The 21,291-nt window shown below is 41.7% G+C and overlaps 1 protein-coding gene across 5 annotated transcripts in view; it reads right to left on the bottom strand.

The window, feature by feature from the left end:
• LOC101939207 (septin-2) overlaps positions 1–21,291 on the bottom strand; it is a 109,930-nt gene that overhangs the window by 6,992 nt on the left and 81,647 nt on the right. For all 5 annotated transcript variants that reach the window (XM_065567979.1, XM_005281109.5, XM_065567980.1 and 2 more), the window contains exons 11-12: positions 21,072–21,129; positions 8,571–8,664 (exon numbers count right to left, since the gene is read on the bottom strand). In XM_065567979.1, the coding sequence (XP_065424051.1) occupies positions 8,596–8,664; positions 21,072–21,129 (127 nt within the window). In that variant the 3' untranslated portion in view covers positions 8,571–8,595. The remainder of the gene's footprint in view (positions 1–8,570; positions 8,665–21,071; positions 21,130–21,291) is intronic.

Genomic DNA, 21,291 nt, shown 5'->3' with positions numbered 1-21,291 from the left:
TGACTGAACTCCTTGGGAGAGAATTGTATGTCTCCGGCTCTATTTTACCCGCATTCTGCCATATATTTCATGTTGTAGTAGTCTCAGATCATGACTCAGCACGTTGTTCATTTTAAGAACACTTTCACTGCAGATCTGACAAAACGCAAAGAAGGTACCAATGTGAGATTTCTAAAGGTAGATACAGCACTCAACCCAAGGTTTAAGAATCTGAAGTGCCTTCCAAAATCTGAGAGGGACAAGGTGTGGAGCCTGCTTTCAGAAGTCTTAAATGAGCAACACTGCAATGCGGAAACTACAGAACTCAAACCACCAAAAAAGAAAATCAACCTTCTGCTGGTGGCCTCTGACTCAGATGATGAAAACAAACATGCATAGGTCCGCACTGCTTTGGACTGTTATAGAGCAGAACCCGTCATCAGCTGTCCTCTGGAATGGTGGCTGAAGCATGAAGGGACATATGAATCTTTAGCGCATCTGGCATGTAAATATCTTGCAACACCGGCTACAACAGTGCCATGTGAACACCTGTTCTCACTTTCAGATGATATTGTAAACAAGAAGCGGGCAGCATTTTCTCTTGAAAATGCAAACAAACTTGTTTGTCTGAGCAATTGGCTGAACAAGAAGTAGGACTGAGTGGGGACTTGTAGCTCTAAAGTTTCACATTGTTTTATGGTTGAATGCAGGGGTTTTTTGTACATAATTCTACTTTTCATGATAAAGCACTACAGTACTTGTATTAGGTGAATTGAAAAATACTATTTCTTTTGTTTTTTTACAGTGCAAATATTTGTAATAAAAAATAAATATAAAGTAAGCCCTGTACATTTTGTATTCTGTGTTATAATTGAAAATCAATATATTTGAAAATGTAAAAAACATCCAAAAATATTTAAATAAATGGTATTCTATTATTGTTTTAAAAAAATAATCGTGATTAATTGCACTGCTAATCACTTGACAGCCCTAGTTTTTTTAATTCAAATTTATAATATCGCGTGCGTGCACACACACACACACACACACACACAAAAACGGTCAAGATTTCCCAAAAGGAACTAATGAAAAACACAACCCAATGTTTAAGATAAAATAATCAGCCTTTGAAACACACAAAAATTATCTGATGCAATGGATAGTCTTTCTGCTGTGGCTTCACTTAGTGAACCAAGCCAACTTTAATTTATGTGTTAACTGACAGAACAGCTGATGCTGAGATACAGGGTGTGTCATATGAAATGATTACATAGGAATGCATCTGCACTGTTGGGAATTTATCCCATCGTTTTTCATTATCATTCCAGACATTTCACTCATCATGCTGAGCTTATTTTCACTCAAAGAATTAAGTCCAGCACTTCAAAACCTCCTGTCTTGCAGAGTTGTGTCTTAGGCATTTTGTTTTATGCCACCAACCAGTAAGAAACCTTTTCGGTCAGCCTACAGAAGTTTTCCAAATGGTTAATGGAATCCTCTACTTTTTAAAAAATAAAAATGAAATACTACATTAGACAGATAACATTTAGGGTTGTAACATACTGTGTTTTTCCATTTCTACCTCTACTGTTTCAACATAACAGCACTGAAAGATAAGATTTGTCAGGAATGGGATTTTGAAGAGCGAGGGATCCTGGAGTCGTATAACTCCTGGTACACAACGTAACATAGGGAATTGTAGAATGTCCTTTGCAGTTGCAGAATTCCCAACAGAAGTAGGTCCTGAAGAAGCACTGAATTCCTGGAAACTCAGCGTACAGAAAGAGTGAATTAAAGGCCAAATAAAGTTTTACAGAACCAGCGGAAAAACACCTGTCAAAAATGACTTTCTTAGCACTTAGTGAAGAATAATTTTTATATACAGTGCTTTGAAAACCACTACCGTAACAAGATGTTGCATTACTCCCATGGGAAAATTAACAGAAGCTAAGTGATTCACCCAAGACCACTAAGGGCATGTCTACATAGCAAAGAAAGACCCATGGCTGGCCCGTGCCAGCCAACTTGGGCTTGCAGGGCTTGGCTTGTGGGGCTGTTTCATTGCTGTGTAGACTTCTGGGCTCGGGCTGAACCAGACTCTAGGACTCTGGAGGTCCCAGAAGTCTACACAGCAATAAAACATCACCGTACCCCAAGCAGGCTGGCACAGGCCAGCTGCGGGTTTTTCTTTGCTGTGTAGACATACCATAAGGGGGACTGTGGAAGAACTAGGATTAGAATAAAAAGAATAAGTGGTGCTTGGCCTATATTCCTAACAACATCCAAGAGACAATCTACCAATCCAGGGCATTCTGGATGGATAACAGACTATGGGGCACTATCCATATTTTGGCTGAACCGAGCACTATTTCAAGAATTATAGCACTTTCAATTTAGAGAGTGCCTTTTTATACAAGAAGTTTACCGTTTTACAACCTTAACAGCCTTGGCCAGGTAAGCACAGTGGGTAAAATAAGGCACAGAGGGAAAATGATTTGCCCAACGTCAGAGTGAGGCAATGACAGAAGTTCCCTACCCCAACCCTGGATCACACGGTCTCATTTGAAAACCATCGGTTACTGTGCATTATAAACCAGTGAAAGCACCCGAGCCTCCATATCCCTTGCTGAAGTTTTTAAGATCACTGACAAGACCTTTCTATGCAAGTAAGCTACAAGGTCCATCCACCATCTACAATGCCTCTAAGGAAAATGTGAACCACCAGCATAGAGTTCAGTGTTTCAGAGTGACAACTTTTCTCTTACTGGTTAGGGGAGAACGAAAGTTTTAAGCTGCAGCCTACCCTCTGCAAGAGAAACTGCAACACATTGAACAGAAGCTGTGGTGCTGACAGACTGATTTGACACTCAGAATCTAGAAAAGCCAAAGAAATGGGAGAATGGTGCAGCCCATCTATTCTAGCTAGAAAAACATCCACAAGCTGTGCCAGGTGGTTGTTCCAAAAACTAAAAATTTGCCTAAGCTTTACATTCCCTAAGCTTCACATTTCAGCTGCCAAAAACTACAGCACGCAACATTCTTCCTCGGATGACATTTCTCATCACATCAATTTGGCATCTGACAATACCACTTTATAAGGCTGGTTGCTATGACAGTACAGAGCTTTTTTTTTTAAAAATCATCATGTTCATCCATTAGGAACTAGCTACTTACTTCCTTTCTTTTGTACTACGCTTGTCAGGAACATGAAGAGTGTAAACACAAAACATCCAACTTTGTTAACAACTCACTATGCATTCATGGAAATGGCCAGCTATGCTAAAAACTTTTCAACGTTTTCTACAGATGTTATAGGAACAAGATGTAGGTCTTACTAATTAGATTTCCATCTGTCTATATTTATTTTACATTGCCTTTGTTCCAACACTACCCTGAAGCTATCCAGGACAATGGAGTGAAAGATAACGGCAATCCAGATCTGCAGGAATGAGAAGGAGGAAACCGACAGAGAGCTAAGTTATCTGCTTTAAGGGGAAAAAAATTCCACCACCTATCGCAATCATTTTCAGCTAAAAAAATCTCATCATCTTGTACAAGTTATTCATCTGAGACAGGCAGATTTAGAGACTGGCACTAACTCTGATAGTATACCTTTTAATCTACCAGATTAGAAGAAACTTTGCAAATACACCGCTACCCCTATATAACGCGACCCAATATAACACAAATTTGGATATAATACGGTAAAGCAGCGCTCCGGGGAGGGGTGGGGGGCTGCGCACTCCGGTGGATCAAAGCAAGTTCGATATAACATGGTAAGATTTTTTTGGCTCCCGAGGACAGCGTTATATCGAGGTAGAGGTGTACATACATTGTGCCTGCTGACCTGCCAAAAAAAGCTAAGTCTGGTTTAGTTTTTGGTTAATTATTCCCACACTCCAAACCTCTTGCTTAAATCCGCAAAACACAAGAATGAAGACAGCTTTTGTACTTCAAGTGACATCATATTTTCCTGTATTTTAGAAGGGAAATTATTTTTGTTTGAAAATTTTATACATACTGTACTTCACATACAAACACCAACAGGAACAGAAATTAAGAGAAAATACTTTGCCAGCTTATATACTTTGTATATTTGACTACACTCATGAGGGTAACTGTTTTGTTCATGGCCAGTTGCCCTTGACTCATCCATTAGCCTGTCACCACCACTTAGGCACAGTTCTGTGAGTAGGAGGGTGCTCACATACACATACTTCCCCTGAATCTGCAAGAAGGCATTTACTATAGCTGTAACAGCAAAGCTGAAAGTGAAAAGGCAGCAGGCAGGCATGTGTACAAAGCAGCCCACGCACATTTGGTGGGGCTGCTCGCTCTGAGACCCTTATAATCATCATCAGAGGAGCAGAAAAAAAGCAGTTCCCACAGATCTGGAACAGATAATGAAATGTGCGTGTGTTGGTTATCACTGCTTTCAAGACCATCTTCCTCTTTCATTGCTGATTATGTCTCCTTCACCATCATCTCCTTTCCAATCTCTTCACATATTTCCACTCTTCCATCTCAAGCTTTATTTACCCATCCCCTTTCAAGGCTCTACACGGTTCATTCTTTCCTGTCTATAATCTCCACCTATTCCGTGTCCCCTTCACGCCATATATTTTCAAAAGTCTTCCAGTTAGTGTTTGTTAAGTGCCCTCCCCACCTCTGCAATAAAGCCTGGCTTTGTAGAGATTCATTAACTCAGCAAAATCAAAGAACAAGACATGGCTAAGTTCAGGATGCAAGCTCTTCACCTAGAATACAAGCAGCTCTGTTCAACTGATAAGAAACCTTAGACCTAGTTACACAGCTTTGTAGCTCCACCTTTGTTTTCAATTATTCTCTATCAATTTTGGATACGCTTTGTTCCATTTAGAGGTACACTGGGCTGTTCTGGGGGTTATTGGTGCAAGGACTCCTGAGGAGTAAATGAATGTTCAACCTCTGAGGAGAGGGAGAGGCCTAAGCTCTGGTGCCCTCTCCAAAGTGACGACAGGATCCCATGTCAGTGGTCTGGTTTAGTCAGATTGTCAACAGAGCTATGACAATTTACTGTTCCATATGGAAGGATAGTCTCAGCATCTTGAAGGGAAAAACTGAGGAATCATCAAAATTCTATTCAGGACCTGGTACGACTGGTGATCTGGTTTTGACAAGTCCTCTATCTAGACAGATACTTAAGAAATGGTGAGACCTATAGATAACACGCACCTCACAGCCATAGCATTTCTCAGCCAAATCCATTTCTCAAAATGTGTTCAATCCCAGTATTTCCGGCCTACATGTGGTTTTCAAATATTTTTGGATAGATCTAGCATGTTTATACAGATATTTCATTAGAAATTATCCTTTCCTATAACTCATCTATTTTACAAGTATTGCTGGGATGACATTTATAGAAGGAAACTGAAACGGTCTAGTTCTCAGGTTTTTATTCTGCATCAAAATGAAAATGACGTGAAATATGAGAGTTCACAGCATGGTCTGTGAGTAATTCAGATACTTGGAGTAGGTTGTATTTCAGTAAGTAATGCAAAGCACACGCAAAAAAAACTTTGTACGCAGACACATGCCATCATGTTCAGACCTTTGTTTGCCCATGTGGCCACGGCTGCAAACTTGACCTGGGATAAACCCTGCTCCAATTTTTAAAAAGCTACTTATGGCAGAGCTGGATATGGGATTTCTGAACCAAAGGGAACTTAGTCCCATTATTAGACAACCAATGTTCAGAGTATTGTATTCTGCCAGCTCTCAGCTACTGAATTTCATAGCTGGGCCAGTGTCTGAGCACTGGGATCAAGGTAAAATGTTTGGGTATTCTTGTGTGCACACAGCGTTCATGTGTGCTTTGCAGGCAACAATTAGGAAAGAATTTTGCTAGATTTTGAGTGTGATTTTATATAGTGATATTTTATAAGTGACTGTGTAAATATGTAATCTGCAATCATCAACGAGGGGTGGGTTCTTTTGCAAGATGAGCACTGGTACTTTTAAAATATTTCCTATGAAAATAGCTGTCTCATTGAAATAAAAAATAAAAAAAAGTCAAAAGGTTTGGTACCAAAACAGAGGTACCATTAATTTCTCAGGACCTCCGAAGCACCTCTGATTCAAACTACATTTAAAAAACCCCACAAAGTTACCAGCTACTGTCTATGTATGCAGAAGACTAATAGTGAGTCATTGCTACTGTATACACACTATGGTCAACCACAAGAAATTTCCTTAGCGTTTAGTCTTTCGATTCTGGGACTATGTATTTTAATATGGAGTTTAGGAGACATGGTCAGTCTGGTCTCAGCTGTGAAGGCTTCTTCATTTGCTGGGAATTTGGAATTGTGACAGGGTGAAAAAGACCTGGGTTTGATTTTTTTTTTTTTTTTTTTAATATGGCTTTCATCAGGGAACACGGTGTATATACCAGTAGAACTTTGTCTTCTTTAATAGGGGCCCAGTGGACAAGTTTACTCCTTTAGAAGGCTTAATTTTAAAAAGTTTTAGTTTTTTTTTTTTTTAATGTAAACAGGAAAAGTGAAGGTTCAAGTAAAGGCAACAAAAATCTCCTTATTTTAGGCCTGGAATGTTGGCAGCTGTCACAAGGTCAGAAGGGATAATATAATCCATTTTATTCAGGCTTTACATTCCAGCAGACCAGCAAATCAAAACTGGAGCATTAAACTGAAGTATCAAACAACAGGAACAAGGCTCTTCATATGTTTCTATTTTTTATTCTTGTATTTAAGAAAATATAAGAACTATGCTTTCTGCATTCTGAAGAAAACATGGGGATTTACAATAAAAAAAAAAAAGTGATTCCCTTGAGCGCTTGCAAGTTTTGAATGCTGGCCCCAGGGACTAATATGCCATATATAGACTTTGACATCAAGAAAGTATGCATCCAGTAAACAAGTGTGATTTGTCCACAATTTTTTCCTTTAGCACTTTGCAAAAACTGTCAGTTTATTAAGCAGGCTGCTTATACAGGATGATGACTATACTTACTTTTCCATATAAGCAAGTTACCACAGTTATTAACTCTACTTACTCCAGGAAGTAATCGTAAAGTATCAGCCAATAACATTCTTGAAAGGTAATATGCACTCACAAGTGTCTGCAATCTTGACTTACCTCAATAAAGTCTTCCATTATAATACTTGAGAGACAAGGTAGGTGAGGTAATATCTTTTATTGGACCAGAAGCTGGTCCAATAAAAGATATTACCTCACCCACCTTGTCTCTCTCATATCCTGGGATCAACGTGGCTACAACACTTCAAACAGTTAGAATATCAGAGACACAAGCAGGTGGAAATGCCATAGGAAACTACAGCCACCTGAACGGAGGGCAAACTGAAGCCAAATCAACTACTCCTGCTGAAGATCGATATATGCAACCAGAATAGAGCAGAGAGCTGGAAACAAGCTGTGGCCCTCTGAGGTTGGGAAAAAGCCTTCCTACTGGCTATTGTGCACACCAGCAGGCATTGCAATGAAGGGATCTAACAGGTGAAGGGATCAGGTCAGTCAAGAAGCAAATCTAATTCACATACCAGCCTTCTAGAGCAAGCAGCAAAGGCTCTCAAATAAAATGAGTTGCTGGATAGTTTGTGTATTCTCTGCTGTGATTGATGGGTGGTTTCTGTATAATATTTAGCAAATCTAGAAGTGAATCTCATATTAATATGCACACTTTTCTTCATTTACTGAGGCTACATCTACACTACGGGGGGGGAGTCGATTTAAGATACGCAAATTCAGCTACGCGAATAGCGTAGCTGAATTCGACGTATCGCAGCCGACTTACCCCGCTGTAGGGACGGCGGCAAAATCGACCTCTGTGGCTTCCCGTCGACGGCGCTTACTCTCACCTCCGCTGGTGGAGTAAGAGCGTCGATTTGGGGATCGATTGTCGCGTCCCAATAAATCGATCCCCGAGAGGTCGATTTCTACCCGCCGATTCAGGCGGGTAGTGTAGACCCAGCCTTAGACACCTTGAAAAGATTCAGTTTTGAATTGAAGGCAAAGGCAGCACAATATATATACAGACTGCTGAAAGGACCACTGGAGTTTCAGAGGCAGTACTATCAGAATCAGAAACCACTATCTGAGAGGAGAGGGGTCCCAGAAAAATTCATGACTGGATTCCACTAAATGACTTACGCAGTCCAGGGGACCAATCTGACAGACACCACTCACTCTTTACAGCAAAAATGAAAAAGGGGCTGTGTGCCATTTAGTTTCTTACAGATAATAGCCCAAAACAGTAAGTTAAATGATCTAGACTAACTATAGTAGCTGGACAACCAGTATGCAAATCATTTATATCAGCCCAAACTGCCCGTTATACCTCTTCTTCAGTTTGGTAACTGAAGCCCTTCCTTGGTTATTCATTTGTTTCTGAGAAAACCCATGATGTTCCAGGAGCTGTAAAAACAGACTCCTTGTAAAGGCAAATCTAAAGCCCGGTGTTTACTAAAGTCATTGTGAGGAAGTTACCAAAGATTTCACTTTCTAGCAAATCAATGATGCATGGTACAGCATTTTAACAAAGAGGATAATAGCTACATAAAACCGAAAAAATGTACCTTGTACAGCCACATGTTCAGCATCTCACTCATCCCCAGGCTTCATCCTCATCTGGGCTTGCATCTGTGCAATCATTTCCTGCATGCGACGCAGCTGTGAAGACAAAAAGAAAACACCACCTTTTACACACAGAATTTGGACAGTTAAGGCTCATTCTCTCCTTGAATCCAATGGGAAAAATACCCAGATATACAGGAAGTTGTGAATCCTTTCCTTCCTTGGTGGAGAAAGGGACCCAGTTTTTTCCCCACCCTATATTTACAATTTAGTGTTTAATTACATGGTCCATTTCTTACTGATGTATCCCTGTCAAAGATCCTTTTGGCCCAGTGTGTTAAGTCAGGATCATATCAGACACACATTTCAAGTCAGTAAGCTACACAAGAATCTTGACCATGAGAGTGTGGAAACCAAGATCTTTCAGAAGCACATTCACAGACTTGGAAATTAGCACACAGACATTACAAAATAGAGGAAAACACCTTCCTTTCCTTTTTGGGTACAAAGGGGCATTTCTGGTAAAGCAGCTTTGTTTATTCCAACACAAGTACTTAGCCCTTAATGCCAGAAAGTCAATGGTGATTTTGAAGTTTCTGTTTGGTTTGATTAACTGGATAACGCCCCAAAATTTGAGGAGCACTAGCCAACCCAGTTGAAGAGACTGTTTCAAGAGCAAAATAAAAAGATGCTCAATGAAATCTAAAGAGAAAGAAAAGTGAAGTCTAGACATATTAGCCAACAATGTTTTAATTTTAAGTGTTCAACATTTTCTTGGAAATAACTATAGTTTGTTTTGAGTGTTTTCATTTTTTTAAAGACACTGATTTGTAATTTCTATCCCATGAGAAAGCAAGTTGGCAATCTATTATGTAAGATAATTTCTTTTTAAATCATGTTTATTTTTCTTTTGAACATGAAATTTAATAAAAGGCTACAGAACAGACATTATGAGCCTGATTTTCAAAAATGTGCATACAATTACAACTGTACTCACAAATCTGCTATCTGAACTCACAAATGGCCAGTTGCACATTTGCATATGCAGTCATGAAAATTGCACATACAAATGGGGCACACAATTGTATATGCATTTTGTGCTCTTATAATTTTGAAAAAAATCAGGCCTTCTACAATTTTCATGTAAGTTGTACATAGATTTATTGTAAATTTGAAGCCACATAGTGCTTATAAACCAAACAAATTAGGTTTTAGAGCAGTAGTCTTATTTGTTGCTATGGTAGGCAGAACACCAATGTTCCATTAAACAATGGCAACAATTATAATGCACTGTCGCCAGATACTATTTTCATTTAAGAACACTAGTCTGAGAATATGGGTTTAATTTATTTTGTGGGAAAGAAAAGAAAGTTGTGTTCTAACCATCTCTCCCTCCCCACAAAGGAGTCATGCTTTTGTTCTTTACTGTTTACTTTGTAGGAATGTTAGAGTTACAAAATTAAGGGATAATGTTAAAAAAATGTTGCATTGGTTATTAATCATATTTTAATTTAAAATAATGTAATGCAGTCTGAAAAAAATGAAACATTAAAAAATGTCTAGCATGAATACAAAAGCAAAACATTACTGGGGACAGTTATTTTACAAGAATGAGTGAATCATACGTGGGAGGCTCTATAAATAACCCCAAATGCTGAGGCTCAAGTGGGTGAGCAATAATTGATTCTATTTGTCTACACAAAGCAGGTAACCAGATCAGAAAAGAGCTACAGTTCCAGAGACACATATTACTTTATTTTGTCTGACCTTAGATAGGGGCAGGGGAATAGAGAAAGAAATTGAATAGCTGATGTAACCTGAGAAAAGGAGTTTCCCATCTGAACTGTCCAGCGTTAAAGCAGATTCGTATGTGAAATGAGAAGAAATGTGAAGTCAATAATGAAATTCTGTAATAGGTGACTATATCTCACATCTACCTACATCACCTAGTCAAACATTTAGAACTGTAATAATACAGTTTGATCAGAGATTCTCAACACAGATGAGTCAAGAAAATGCTAAAAATACAGTGTTACCACCAACCTGTTGTGAAAAACATGATTTTTTTAAAAGTTACTTTTTTCTTAAATAAACAAATATTTAATTGGGTATGTTAATTTTATTTTGGTTTTGCCAGCTTTATTTGCTTGAAGCCATCAACACCAATAGAGGTGGGCACATGCAAGTTAGCACAAATAGTCCTAAATCTTTACTGCTGTCTTTACAGTAACATCAGCAGCTGGGGAGGGTGGGGGGGGGGGTTATACATAACATCTATCATTATGTACCTGGGTGCTATAGAACCTGAATGACAATTAAAATTGGGATGAGCCTAATGGATGAGAGAGAAGTAGCCACTATAAAAAAATAAAAACCCAAAAGAGTTGGTAGAAAAGGGAAGACAAAATGCTTAAAGATTAACTGAACCAAACTACACTCCTCCCCCGACCCAAGGCCTCAAAACAAAGCCTTTAAAGACACACACTCTATATTACTACATAAACCTCACAAAGCAGATGATTCTCTCTCATTCACCCCAGAACCTTGCCAGCACGAGTAAGGCAGTATAACAATGGTGAGAGATTTGGCATGCCAAGGCTCAGCATAGAAAAGAATTTTTGTTTTTTAAAGTTCTTCCAAAGATTTAAAGTCACTTAACCTCTTTAGTCTCAGTTTCCCTAAGAGAAGGATTTTCCTCACACATTTTCATAAAATATTTTGAGATCTAGAGATTAAGTACAGTTTTGCATTTTCTAGCTATGAGGTGCTACCCCACATACTATATAAATCAGGGGTGGCCAACCTGAGTCTGAGAAGGAGCCAGAATTTACCAATGTACATTGCCAAAGAGCCACAGTAATATGTCAGCAGCGCCCCCCCATCAGCTCCCCAACCCCGCTCCCAGCACCTTCCACCCACTGGCAGCCCCACCAATCAGCACCTCCCCCTCCCTCCCCGCACCTCCTGATCAGCTGTTTCGTGAGGTGCAGGAGGCTCTGGGGTGGGGAGAGGAGTGAGAGCACTGCAAGCTCAGGGGAGGGGGCGGGAAGGGGTGGAGTTGGGGCAGGGCCTGTGGCAGAGCCAGGGGTTGCACAGTGAGCACCCCCCGGCACATTGGAAAGTTGGCATCTGTAGCTCCAGCCCCGGAGTCGGTGCCTATACAAGGAGCTGCATATTAACTTCTAAAGAGCCTCATGTGGCTCCGGAGCCACAGGTTGGCCACCCCGGATACAGATGCATAGATTAACTAATGGCAAGATTGCAAAGCCACGTTAACAATAGGAGCTTCCTTGGCATGCAATGCCCATTAAAGTTAATCATATAGTTGTGCTTCCTACACCAGTTAGTATAGTATGAAGCTACTGAAGATAAGTGCACAATTTCCTTTTGCTGAAACAAACGGGCCAAAAACCAAAATAAGGGTAAGACCCCACCAAATGCAGCCAGTGCAACCATATTTAGAAAGCACAGCTCTGCTCTTCTTGGAGAGCTGCTTCTTGGTCTGCAGACTAACTTCCTTTTCTGAGACTATGGTATAAAAGATTCCTCCTAACTGCAAAAGCTCCAGACTCTAGCCAAAATGACACGTATCTGATGTACTATAGCACTTTCTGCATGAAGAACATACAATATTTTAATGGGACACTGATGGATATCGAGACCTGAAATCTGGCTGTATATTCACTCACTGAAAAGAGATCTAATAGTTGAACTACATTGGGGGGTGAGGGGAGGAAAGAGTGTGGAAGGACAGGAGCAAAGGTATTAGGATGTGGGGAACAGACAGCTTGGTTAATAGAATAGAACGGTAGCAACATATGAGAAAAAAGTTGTGTATGTTAATTATTGCTTGAAAAGCTGCTAAATATTATTATGCTCCTGATGAAGAGCTCCATATATAAGGATATTTTTCAGTATGAAAATACAGCTCAGACTTTTCTGTTAACTAAAACAGAGTTATATTTACATATACTGATCGCTTTCCAAAATCCGATAATGACTCCAAGTTACCAACAATTCATATTATTCCTCATCTCTAGGATAGCTGCATTAGGGGAAAAAAGATTGCAGAGATGTAGCAAATAGTTTCTTCCAGGCATAATGTTTATTTGTTTTTTTAATGATTGATTATATAAAGGCAGTTTTTACGTTAGCTCGTAATGGACAGGAGATTACATTTAACACACCCTTTCAGGCAGGTTGCAGTCACGGGAGAGGGTGATATCCATTTGCACCACTATCTGGAAGCTGACAAGATCATTTCAATCCATTAATTTAGCAATGACACAGCATACAAGATTCAGGGAGAATGAGCTGACCTATGTTATACACAAATAAGTGATGCTCACTCTCTTATGCCGTTTATCTTTATGAGTGAGGAGAAAATGAAAGAACCACTCCTCAATGTTACAGTTTTAAGTGGACTTACTTTCCCTCTCCTCGCAAGAATGAAAAGAAATGAGCTATCAGTGTATTGTGTATACAACACACACTTTTCTTCCTGTTGCTTCAAGGTGAAAGCACTCAAGACACCACAGTTCAAGCTTCATATCTAGTCTGTTCCTCCCTGTCTTGGCATAGAGTGAGAGCATCATGGAGGCAGCATACTCTGATCTCATTTGACTCTGCAGCAGATCTCTTGCTGATGCAGAAGCAGCATTGCCGTGCTATGCAGGGAGCACGCATTCACCCCCAAGAGACGAACGGATGCTGTAACACCAAACCTCAAAGAGGAGAGGCAAGTCAAGGGCAAAAAAAGGCAAAAAGAGGAACATGTTTGGAAATCCTCTAGAAACACAATTCCTGACAATGCCCATAAAGCAGAAGTCAAAGGACCAAACTTAGCCTTAGTGTAAACTCCATCTACTTGACTGGAGACAGAGCTCCTTCCACTAGGGCTGAATTTAGCTCAAAGTGTCACATTATTCTCGATGGCGGTGCAACAACAACATGGAGAGGAATCAGACATTTCACATGAGAGTTAAGAGTGTATAGACATTGATACAACTTTGTATTACATGGTTGATTATTCCCATTACTGCATGTTTTGGCTAGAACACAAAACCAGCCAGAGCCTTGCACAGTGCAGACTCCTGCTTGAGTAATGCTTAGGCAATGGCCCCACAGATGGGAGAGAAAAAGGAATGGGAAGAACTCAACAATTGTTCACTTTCCAGTAAGACCGTTCATTTTTCAAACAAATAGTCAGGCCCCTCTTAACAATAAAATTCAGATCAGAAGAGGGTTGTAGGAAGAAAATAATATGAAGAAATAGAACTTAAGGCTGTAGACCTTCAGTAACTTCAAGATGTTCCCACGATATTCGCTGTGTTTGTTAAAAATACCTTCAATACCAAAGAGTGCAACTAATCCTGTTAAGTAAGGCCAAGAAAAATATGCTCCAGTCAAATGATTATATTGCAAAAAAGGATTTCCATCAAGAGAAATGTTTTGTTTTATGGGACTCTCTGGCATTATAAATACTACATTTATAAAATAAGTCAAGTCTTTGTGTTCACAGCCACTGCACTTTATGGGCAGCGAGTACCATTTCTTACTTGGAACTATGACTGAAGGCTACACACATATGTTAAACTGGTTTCAACAAGTAACTTTTTAAAAGGCAAAATACATTGTTTAAAGATTATGTCAACATCATAATTCTATTCTCCACAGGACTGGCACTGCTAATCAGGGTTTTTTTCCCCTGATGGTTTTCTTTTCATTCTGTTCTCCAAGGATAAAAGCTATTTCACTCCACAGAGGAAAGTGTAAGACTGAATTTAATACTACATCGTCTTACCATTGCAGAAGGACTATAACTTACCAAAGAAAAAGGTATCACACTTTAAGGATACTTTTATCTATGGTCTTTAGACCCTTCATCAACTGTCATGTTAGCCTTTTCATGCAAACATTAAATACTTCACAAAATACTTGCATCTTACTGAATATATAAACATAGTAAAATGAGTTTATATAGAGTTATCAGGCACTGGGATGTCTGCCAGAATGGGGCCAAGCAAATGGAGAAGACTGCCACTTTGTGGTGTATTTCTCACACTGTAACCCTATTAACTGATGACACACTGGGAGATCAAGGAACAGAGACAAATCAGAAAGCTAGGCGAGGCCAACAGGGGAAAACAAAGAAGAACTAATCCAATTGTGAGTGTTAAGTATTACAGGGTATTCAATTTATTGCAGGCCAGCATGACTTAGAATAAGTAATTTACATTACCATACCATCTTTCACCTAAAGATCTCAAAAGCCGTTGAAAAAATACTGTCTGTTATTTGACAGCTGGGAAAACTAAGGTAGAGAGAAGCAAAGTGAACTGCCTACAGTCTTATGATGAGCTAGGGATAGAATCCATGCCCCCTGATGCCTCAATGAACAGGACCTAAGTGTCATTTGCAAAAGTGCCACAGATATTTCTGAAAGTTTTATCCTTTATGCTTCTCATTCTCATTAACAAAGGAAGCATTTCAGAATGTGACATAACAGGGTAAGTTGTTCCAAGTAGTCTCCACCACACTTTTACTGGAAAAGCTACTGGGACTGTTAATAGCAAAAGTCACAACAAATAATTTGTACTGTAATATATTTACAGAAAGGAGAATAAACACCATTACTTTCTTCTCTCCACTCCCTTCCCTCATAAAACCAGGGCATTTACACTTGGAGACTGACAGAAAAAACAACTTATCTGTCTGCAAAAAAGCAAAATTAAATCTATACTTGTCAAAAATGGTCTTGTAATTTGGCTGAAGAATCTATGTTAGAGATTAATGACTCCGATTAGCGGAGGAACATGTCTTTTAATATAATAAAGGATCATTATTTAGCAGAAATCATGCCTTGATAATGATGATCCTGGCATATCCCCAAACCTTCATTCCCTCTGGGGTTATGTAAACCTTGCAGAACTGTAAATAGAACTTCAAGCACGGTTACTGTTCGGAATGCAAAACAGAAGGGGAAATGGCTGTTTGTTTTCTCAGCAAAGGCCAAGGAATGTAAGCCCATTTCCTCTGCACCTCTTTCCCTGCACAGTCCTCCCCAACCTGAACCTCAGAGTGCCTTGGCGATGAAGAGATTTCATACCAGCTTATCTACAAAAGACTCAGCAAAGCCTCTTGATCTTTTAAGGCAGTGGGTTTCAAACTTTTTTTCCGGCAACCCAGTTGAAGAAAATTGTTGATGGCTGCGCCCAACGGAGCTGGGGATGAGAGGTTTGGGGTGTGGGAGGGCTGGGGCAGAGGGTTAAGGTCTGGGGGTGAGGGCTCCGGGGTGGGTCCAGGGATGAGGGGTTTGGGGTACAGGAGGGGACTCCAGGTTTGTGGCGGCTCAGGACTGGGGCACAGGGTTGGGGTGCAGGAGGGGGTCAGGGCTCTGGGCTGGGGGTGCAGGCTCTGGGGTGGGGCCGGGGATGAGGCATTTGGGGTGCAGGAAGGCGCTCTGGGTTTGGGGGAGCTCAGGGCTGGGGCAGGGGATTTGGGGCACAGGGTTACCTCAGGGGGCTCCCGGTCAGTGGCGTAGCGGGGGTGCTAAGGCATGCTTCCTCCCTGTCCTGGCACTGCAGACCACGCTGCGCCCCGGAAGCGGCCAGCAGCAGGTCCGGCTCCTAGGCAGAGGCACGGAAGCAGCTCCACGTGGCTCTGGCCCAAAGGCACCCCCCCGCCCAGCTGTCATTGGCCGGTTTCCAGCCAATGGGAGTGTGGAGCCGGTGCTCAGGGCGGAGGCAGCTCACAGAGCCCCATGGCCCCCCCGCCTAAGAGCCGGACCTGCAGGTGGCTGCTTCCAAGGCGCAGCACAGTGTCAGAACAGCTAGGGACTAGCCTGCCTTAACCAGGCAGCACCACCTACGGACTTTTAACAGCCCGGTCAGCGGTGCTGACCAGAGCCGCCGCAACCCAGTGCCTTACATTCCGCGACCCAGTACTGGGTCACAACCCGCAGTTTGAAAACCACTGTTTTAAGGGACAGCAGACAGTAGAAGTTGAGGGGAGTGGGGGGGGGGGGGGGAGATTTAAAGTTTCAACCTAATCCTTCTCAATCTTAACAGTAGTTATGTAGAGGTTATTAGTGCCATTGAGAACTTTTAGAGATTGTCCTCCAAGAACTTCAAAGTCTTCATCATCTCTTTGGCCACATACATACATGCAAATAAGCAGAAATACTAGTCACATAACCTCTCTCTAAATCTAAATCTCTAAATGTAATAGGAAAAACACTGCCAAAAAACGTGCTTGATACTTTCAAAGCAATCACCATGTTAGCCTATTGTTCCTTAATCTGGTAATCAGTAAACAGGATGCAGTTCATTTATGTACATTGTTCTTGGAGAAATTTCACCATCACTAATGCAGCGCCACCAATGAGAGTGCTAGCACTGAAAGAACACAGGTTTATAATGATGTTTTTCCCACCCTACTGAAACATCATTGTGGAAAAAACATTGGAGTCCTATCTTCAGCAGTGTTCCCACTACCGCCACCATTATTGGTAGTAGAACCATGGGGGATTTCCCCAAAAAGGAAGTTTTTAAGCAGCCAGAGAAGACAGTAAGGTAGGTAACAGGATTCGGTCTTAACAGACATGCTACAAAGAAATATGGAAACATGGAGACTGAAATATTAGCATTTCATGGACTTCTGGCTGGATGTAGAAGTCCTGAGACTACCTTTGGAAGCAGAAATATGCATCCAACCACTTATAGGGTTGCTATCTTTAATCTGGCCTGAAACTAGTCTCTATTACAGGGGTGGGCAAACTGGCCCGCGGGCCACATCCGGCCCACGGGACCGTCCTGCCTGGCTCCCGAGCTCCTGGCCCGGGAGGCTCGCCCCCAGCACCTCCCTCGCTGTTCCCCCTTGCCCACAGCCTCAGCTCACTCGCTCTGCTGCCGGCGCAATGCTCTGGGCAGCGTGGCTGAGAGCTCCTGGGGCAGCGCAGCTGCAGAGCCTGGTCTGACCCGGTGGTCTGTGCTGTGTGGTGGCAGCGGCGGCAGTGTGGCCCGGCTCTAGCACTGCCAGCCACCGGTGCTCCAGGCAGCCCGGTAAGGGGGCAAGGAGCAGGGGGGGTTGGATAGAGGGCAGGGGAGTTTGGGGTGGTGGTCAGGGGCGGGGATGTGGATGGTGGTCAGGGGGAAAACATGGGGTTGAATGGGGGCAGAGGTTCCGGGGGGGCAGTCAGGAAGGAGGGGGGGGTTGGATGGGACAGCAGGGGGCAGTCAGGGGCAGGGGTTCCGGGGGCAGTCAGGGGACAGGGAAAAGAGGTAGTTGGATGGGGCAGGAGTCCCAGGGGGGCCGTCAGGAATGAGAGGAGGGGTTGGATGGGGTAGCGAGGGTCCAGGGGCAGTCAGGGGACAGGGAGCAGGGTTGTATGGATGGTGCAGGGGTCCCTGGGGATTGGTCCTGCTTTGAGCAGCAGGTTGGACTAGATGACCTCCTGAGGTCCCTTCCAACCCTGATATTCTATGATTCCCAGAGGGGCCGTCAGGGAACAGGGTGGGTTGGATGTGGCAGGAGTCCCGGGGTGGGGGAGGCAGATAGTAGGTGGGGGCCGGGACACAACCCCCTCCTCTAACTGGCCCTCCATACAATTTATGAAACCCGATGCGGCCCTCAGGCCAAAAAGTTTGCCCGCCCCCACTCTATTAGCTCTGCCCCTTTTAATCATGGCTTTCTTCCATTCACACACTGACTTGGGGCCAAACTACATTGAGTAAATGAGTGCTGCTCTCTGAAAGATTGATAACGAAACACCTCCATGTCCCAATAATATGACCAATTATATGGCTGTAGTACTTGAACTTAAATACTGTGCCAACAGACTCTGGTGTCAAGAGTTCTGATTCAATGCTACATCTATATGCTGGACATTTTAAGACCTAAATAAACATCAATTCACACCAAAACAAAAATTACTGATTCAACACTCTCATTCTCTGAAGTGACTGGAACAAAAGAAAATAACAAAAATATAGTTGCCTGGGTGATTTTTTTTTAGGTCAAGCTTAAGAAGAGTAAAAATGGAAGACATAAAAGTAAGGGATCAGACACCAAACTCTAGGAGTATGGAAACTGATGAGTACAGCCTACATAACACTTTGCCTGACTCGTCCAGGTGTGCTCAGGTAAAGTAGGTGTCTCCATCTTTCCTCAGAGTTGCTAAGCCTTGGCAGATGGTCTTTTCTCCTGCACTTCCTTTAAGAAATGATTTTTAGATTATAATGGAAGATCAATAATATTCTTCTATGTAAAACAACAAGGTGCGACACTGGCAAGACCAGGTGCCTGCTTATGCCAAGGTCCCTGTGTCTCAATTGAACACTGACAAATACATAGCTGGAATCAGCCTGGCTCACTTACATATTCATATTGTTAAAATAGGCATTAGAATTATTGTGTTTAGTATTCAGATTTTATTGAATGCTTGTGAGTTGCTGCATGCATTTAATCTCATTTATAACATCTGTATCCCATATTGTAAAGTAATATTTGAGTGGTTGTATTGTAAGCCTCTGTTACTGTGTAAATCACCAGACAGGAGAATTCAACAGAAGACATTATGTCCTTCCCAGCAGGAAAGGTTCATCGGCACCAGACAGACTATTGTGGGACGTTAAAGGGGACAAAGACATTTGTTGCGCTGCCTCCCATGAAGCTGAGTCATGCACGTGGATTCTTCCCATCAGCTGAGTTTGCAGGTCAGAGTACATGGCAAGAGGGGGATAAAAACCCCCAACAAAAGGAACTTGCTATCTCTATGCTGCCTGAGCTCCAGAGGGCACGGTTTTTCTAGGCATAAGCAAGAGATCCCCAGCTGCTTTACTTGGGTAAGCCCTAAAGGACATAGAAGCTTTTATTATCCATAAACTCTGTATCACTTTATGAAATTTAAGATTGTACGTCATTTGTGTACTAACATTTACCTGCTTTACCCTTGCAAATAACTAATTTCCTTTTCCTATTTAATAAATATTTATATAGTTTATTATAGGATTGCCCACAAGAGTTGTCTTTGGTCTGAGATCTAAGGTGCAACTGACCTGGAACAAGAGACTGGTCCTATGGGACTGGGAGTAACCTGAAAGTAACCAGAATATTGATGTGTTCCTTGGTGTAAGGAACCAACTATCACAAGGGTATGCTCACCTGGGTGGCAAGACAGGCTGGAGTACCCAAGGAGACTGTGAGACTCCATGTTTAGAGAGACGAAGTGCATGAGGTAATATTTTTTATTGGACCAACTTCTGTTGGTGAGAGAGACAAGCTTTTGAGCTTGAAGAAGAGCTCTATTAAAGCTCATCTCTCTCACCAACAGAAATTGGTCCAATAAAAGATATTACCTCACCCACCTTGTCTCATATCATATCCTGGGACTAACATGGTTACAACAACATTGCATACTCCATGTTTAGGTTATTATAGTGCCTGAAGAGCTTACCCTTAATAATTGGTTAGTGAAATCTAAGTATAGAATTCATAGCCAAGCTGGGGTTTGTGCTATGGTTCCTAACATTCTGCCCTGAGGTTGGTACTCATGCTCTCAAGTCACTGCAGTCAGCATTACAGAAGGTAGAAGGGGTGCATTTATTTTAAATATGTTCGTGCAGACCACATACCCTGGGATAACATGCATCTCATTTAGAATAGCTGTGAACTATCTATCCCGAGGTCTTATTTTAAAGAAACAAAGAGAGCTATCACAAGTAAATGAGTCTGAGGGTATGTCTACACTACCCACCGGATCGGCAGGCAGCGATCGATCCAGCGGGGATCGATTTATCATGTATAGTCTAGACGTGATATATCGACCCCAGAGTGCTCTCCCATCAACTCCTGTACTCCACCACCGTGAGAGGCACAGGCAGAGTCGACGGGAGAGCGGTAGCAGTCGACTCACCGCGGTGAAGACACCACGGTAAGTCGACCTATGAACGTTGACTTCAGCTACGTTATTCACATAGCTGAAGTTGCATAACTTAGATCGATTCCCCCTCCCCACCCCACCCCCCAAGTGTAGACCAGGCCTGAGTGTTTAACCAAAAAGCAGGGATCATATTTTAAGAAAATAAACACTTCAGTTGCAAATGCAAGATATGCGCCTGCAAGCAAGGAACTGTGCATACAGCACACAAATATACAAGTAAATGCGCAAAATGCAATTAATTTGCATGTACAATTTAGGTCCCCACATTCTTCAAAACTAAACCCTTAAATTTTTTTGCCCATGACCATTAGGTGACCTGAAGTGCAGAAATCGGGAGAGAAAACTATTCTGCAGCCAGTCTAAATATTCACTTTCACTTTATTTCACTGTTTTACTGCACACTGGAAGTTCTACACAAATACTAATTTTTCCTACAGTAGGAAAGAAGAGATTCATTGTGAGATCTCTACTGATATATCATACAGAAATGGATACATGTATCGTTTAATTACAGGTTTTGTAACGAATCAAAAAAGATAAATTTATTACAATGTATCCTTACCTCAGCCTCTTTCTGCTGGAGGATCCTATCCTTGTCTACAACTTCTTCTTCAACAGGCCTACCAAACACAAACACACATCGTACAGTGTAGGCATGAAAAAGGAAAGTATAAGACAGACATGGAAGAGAAAAAGTACATACAGTCTCTGAGAATGGATTCAAGGTTCACAGTTTGGGCCATACAGAAAGAACAAGATTGACTGCATGCTTTCTTACAAGG

This window comes from Chrysemys picta, chromosome 15 (genome assembly GCF_011386835.1).
Source record: "Chrysemys picta bellii isolate R12L10 chromosome 15, ASM1138683v2, whole genome shotgun sequence".
Taxonomy (NCBI): domain Eukaryota; kingdom Metazoa; phylum Chordata; order Testudines; family Emydidae; genus Chrysemys; species Chrysemys picta.
Note: the sequence above shows the minus strand (reverse complement) of the source record. Positions and strands in the feature narration are given on the sequence as shown.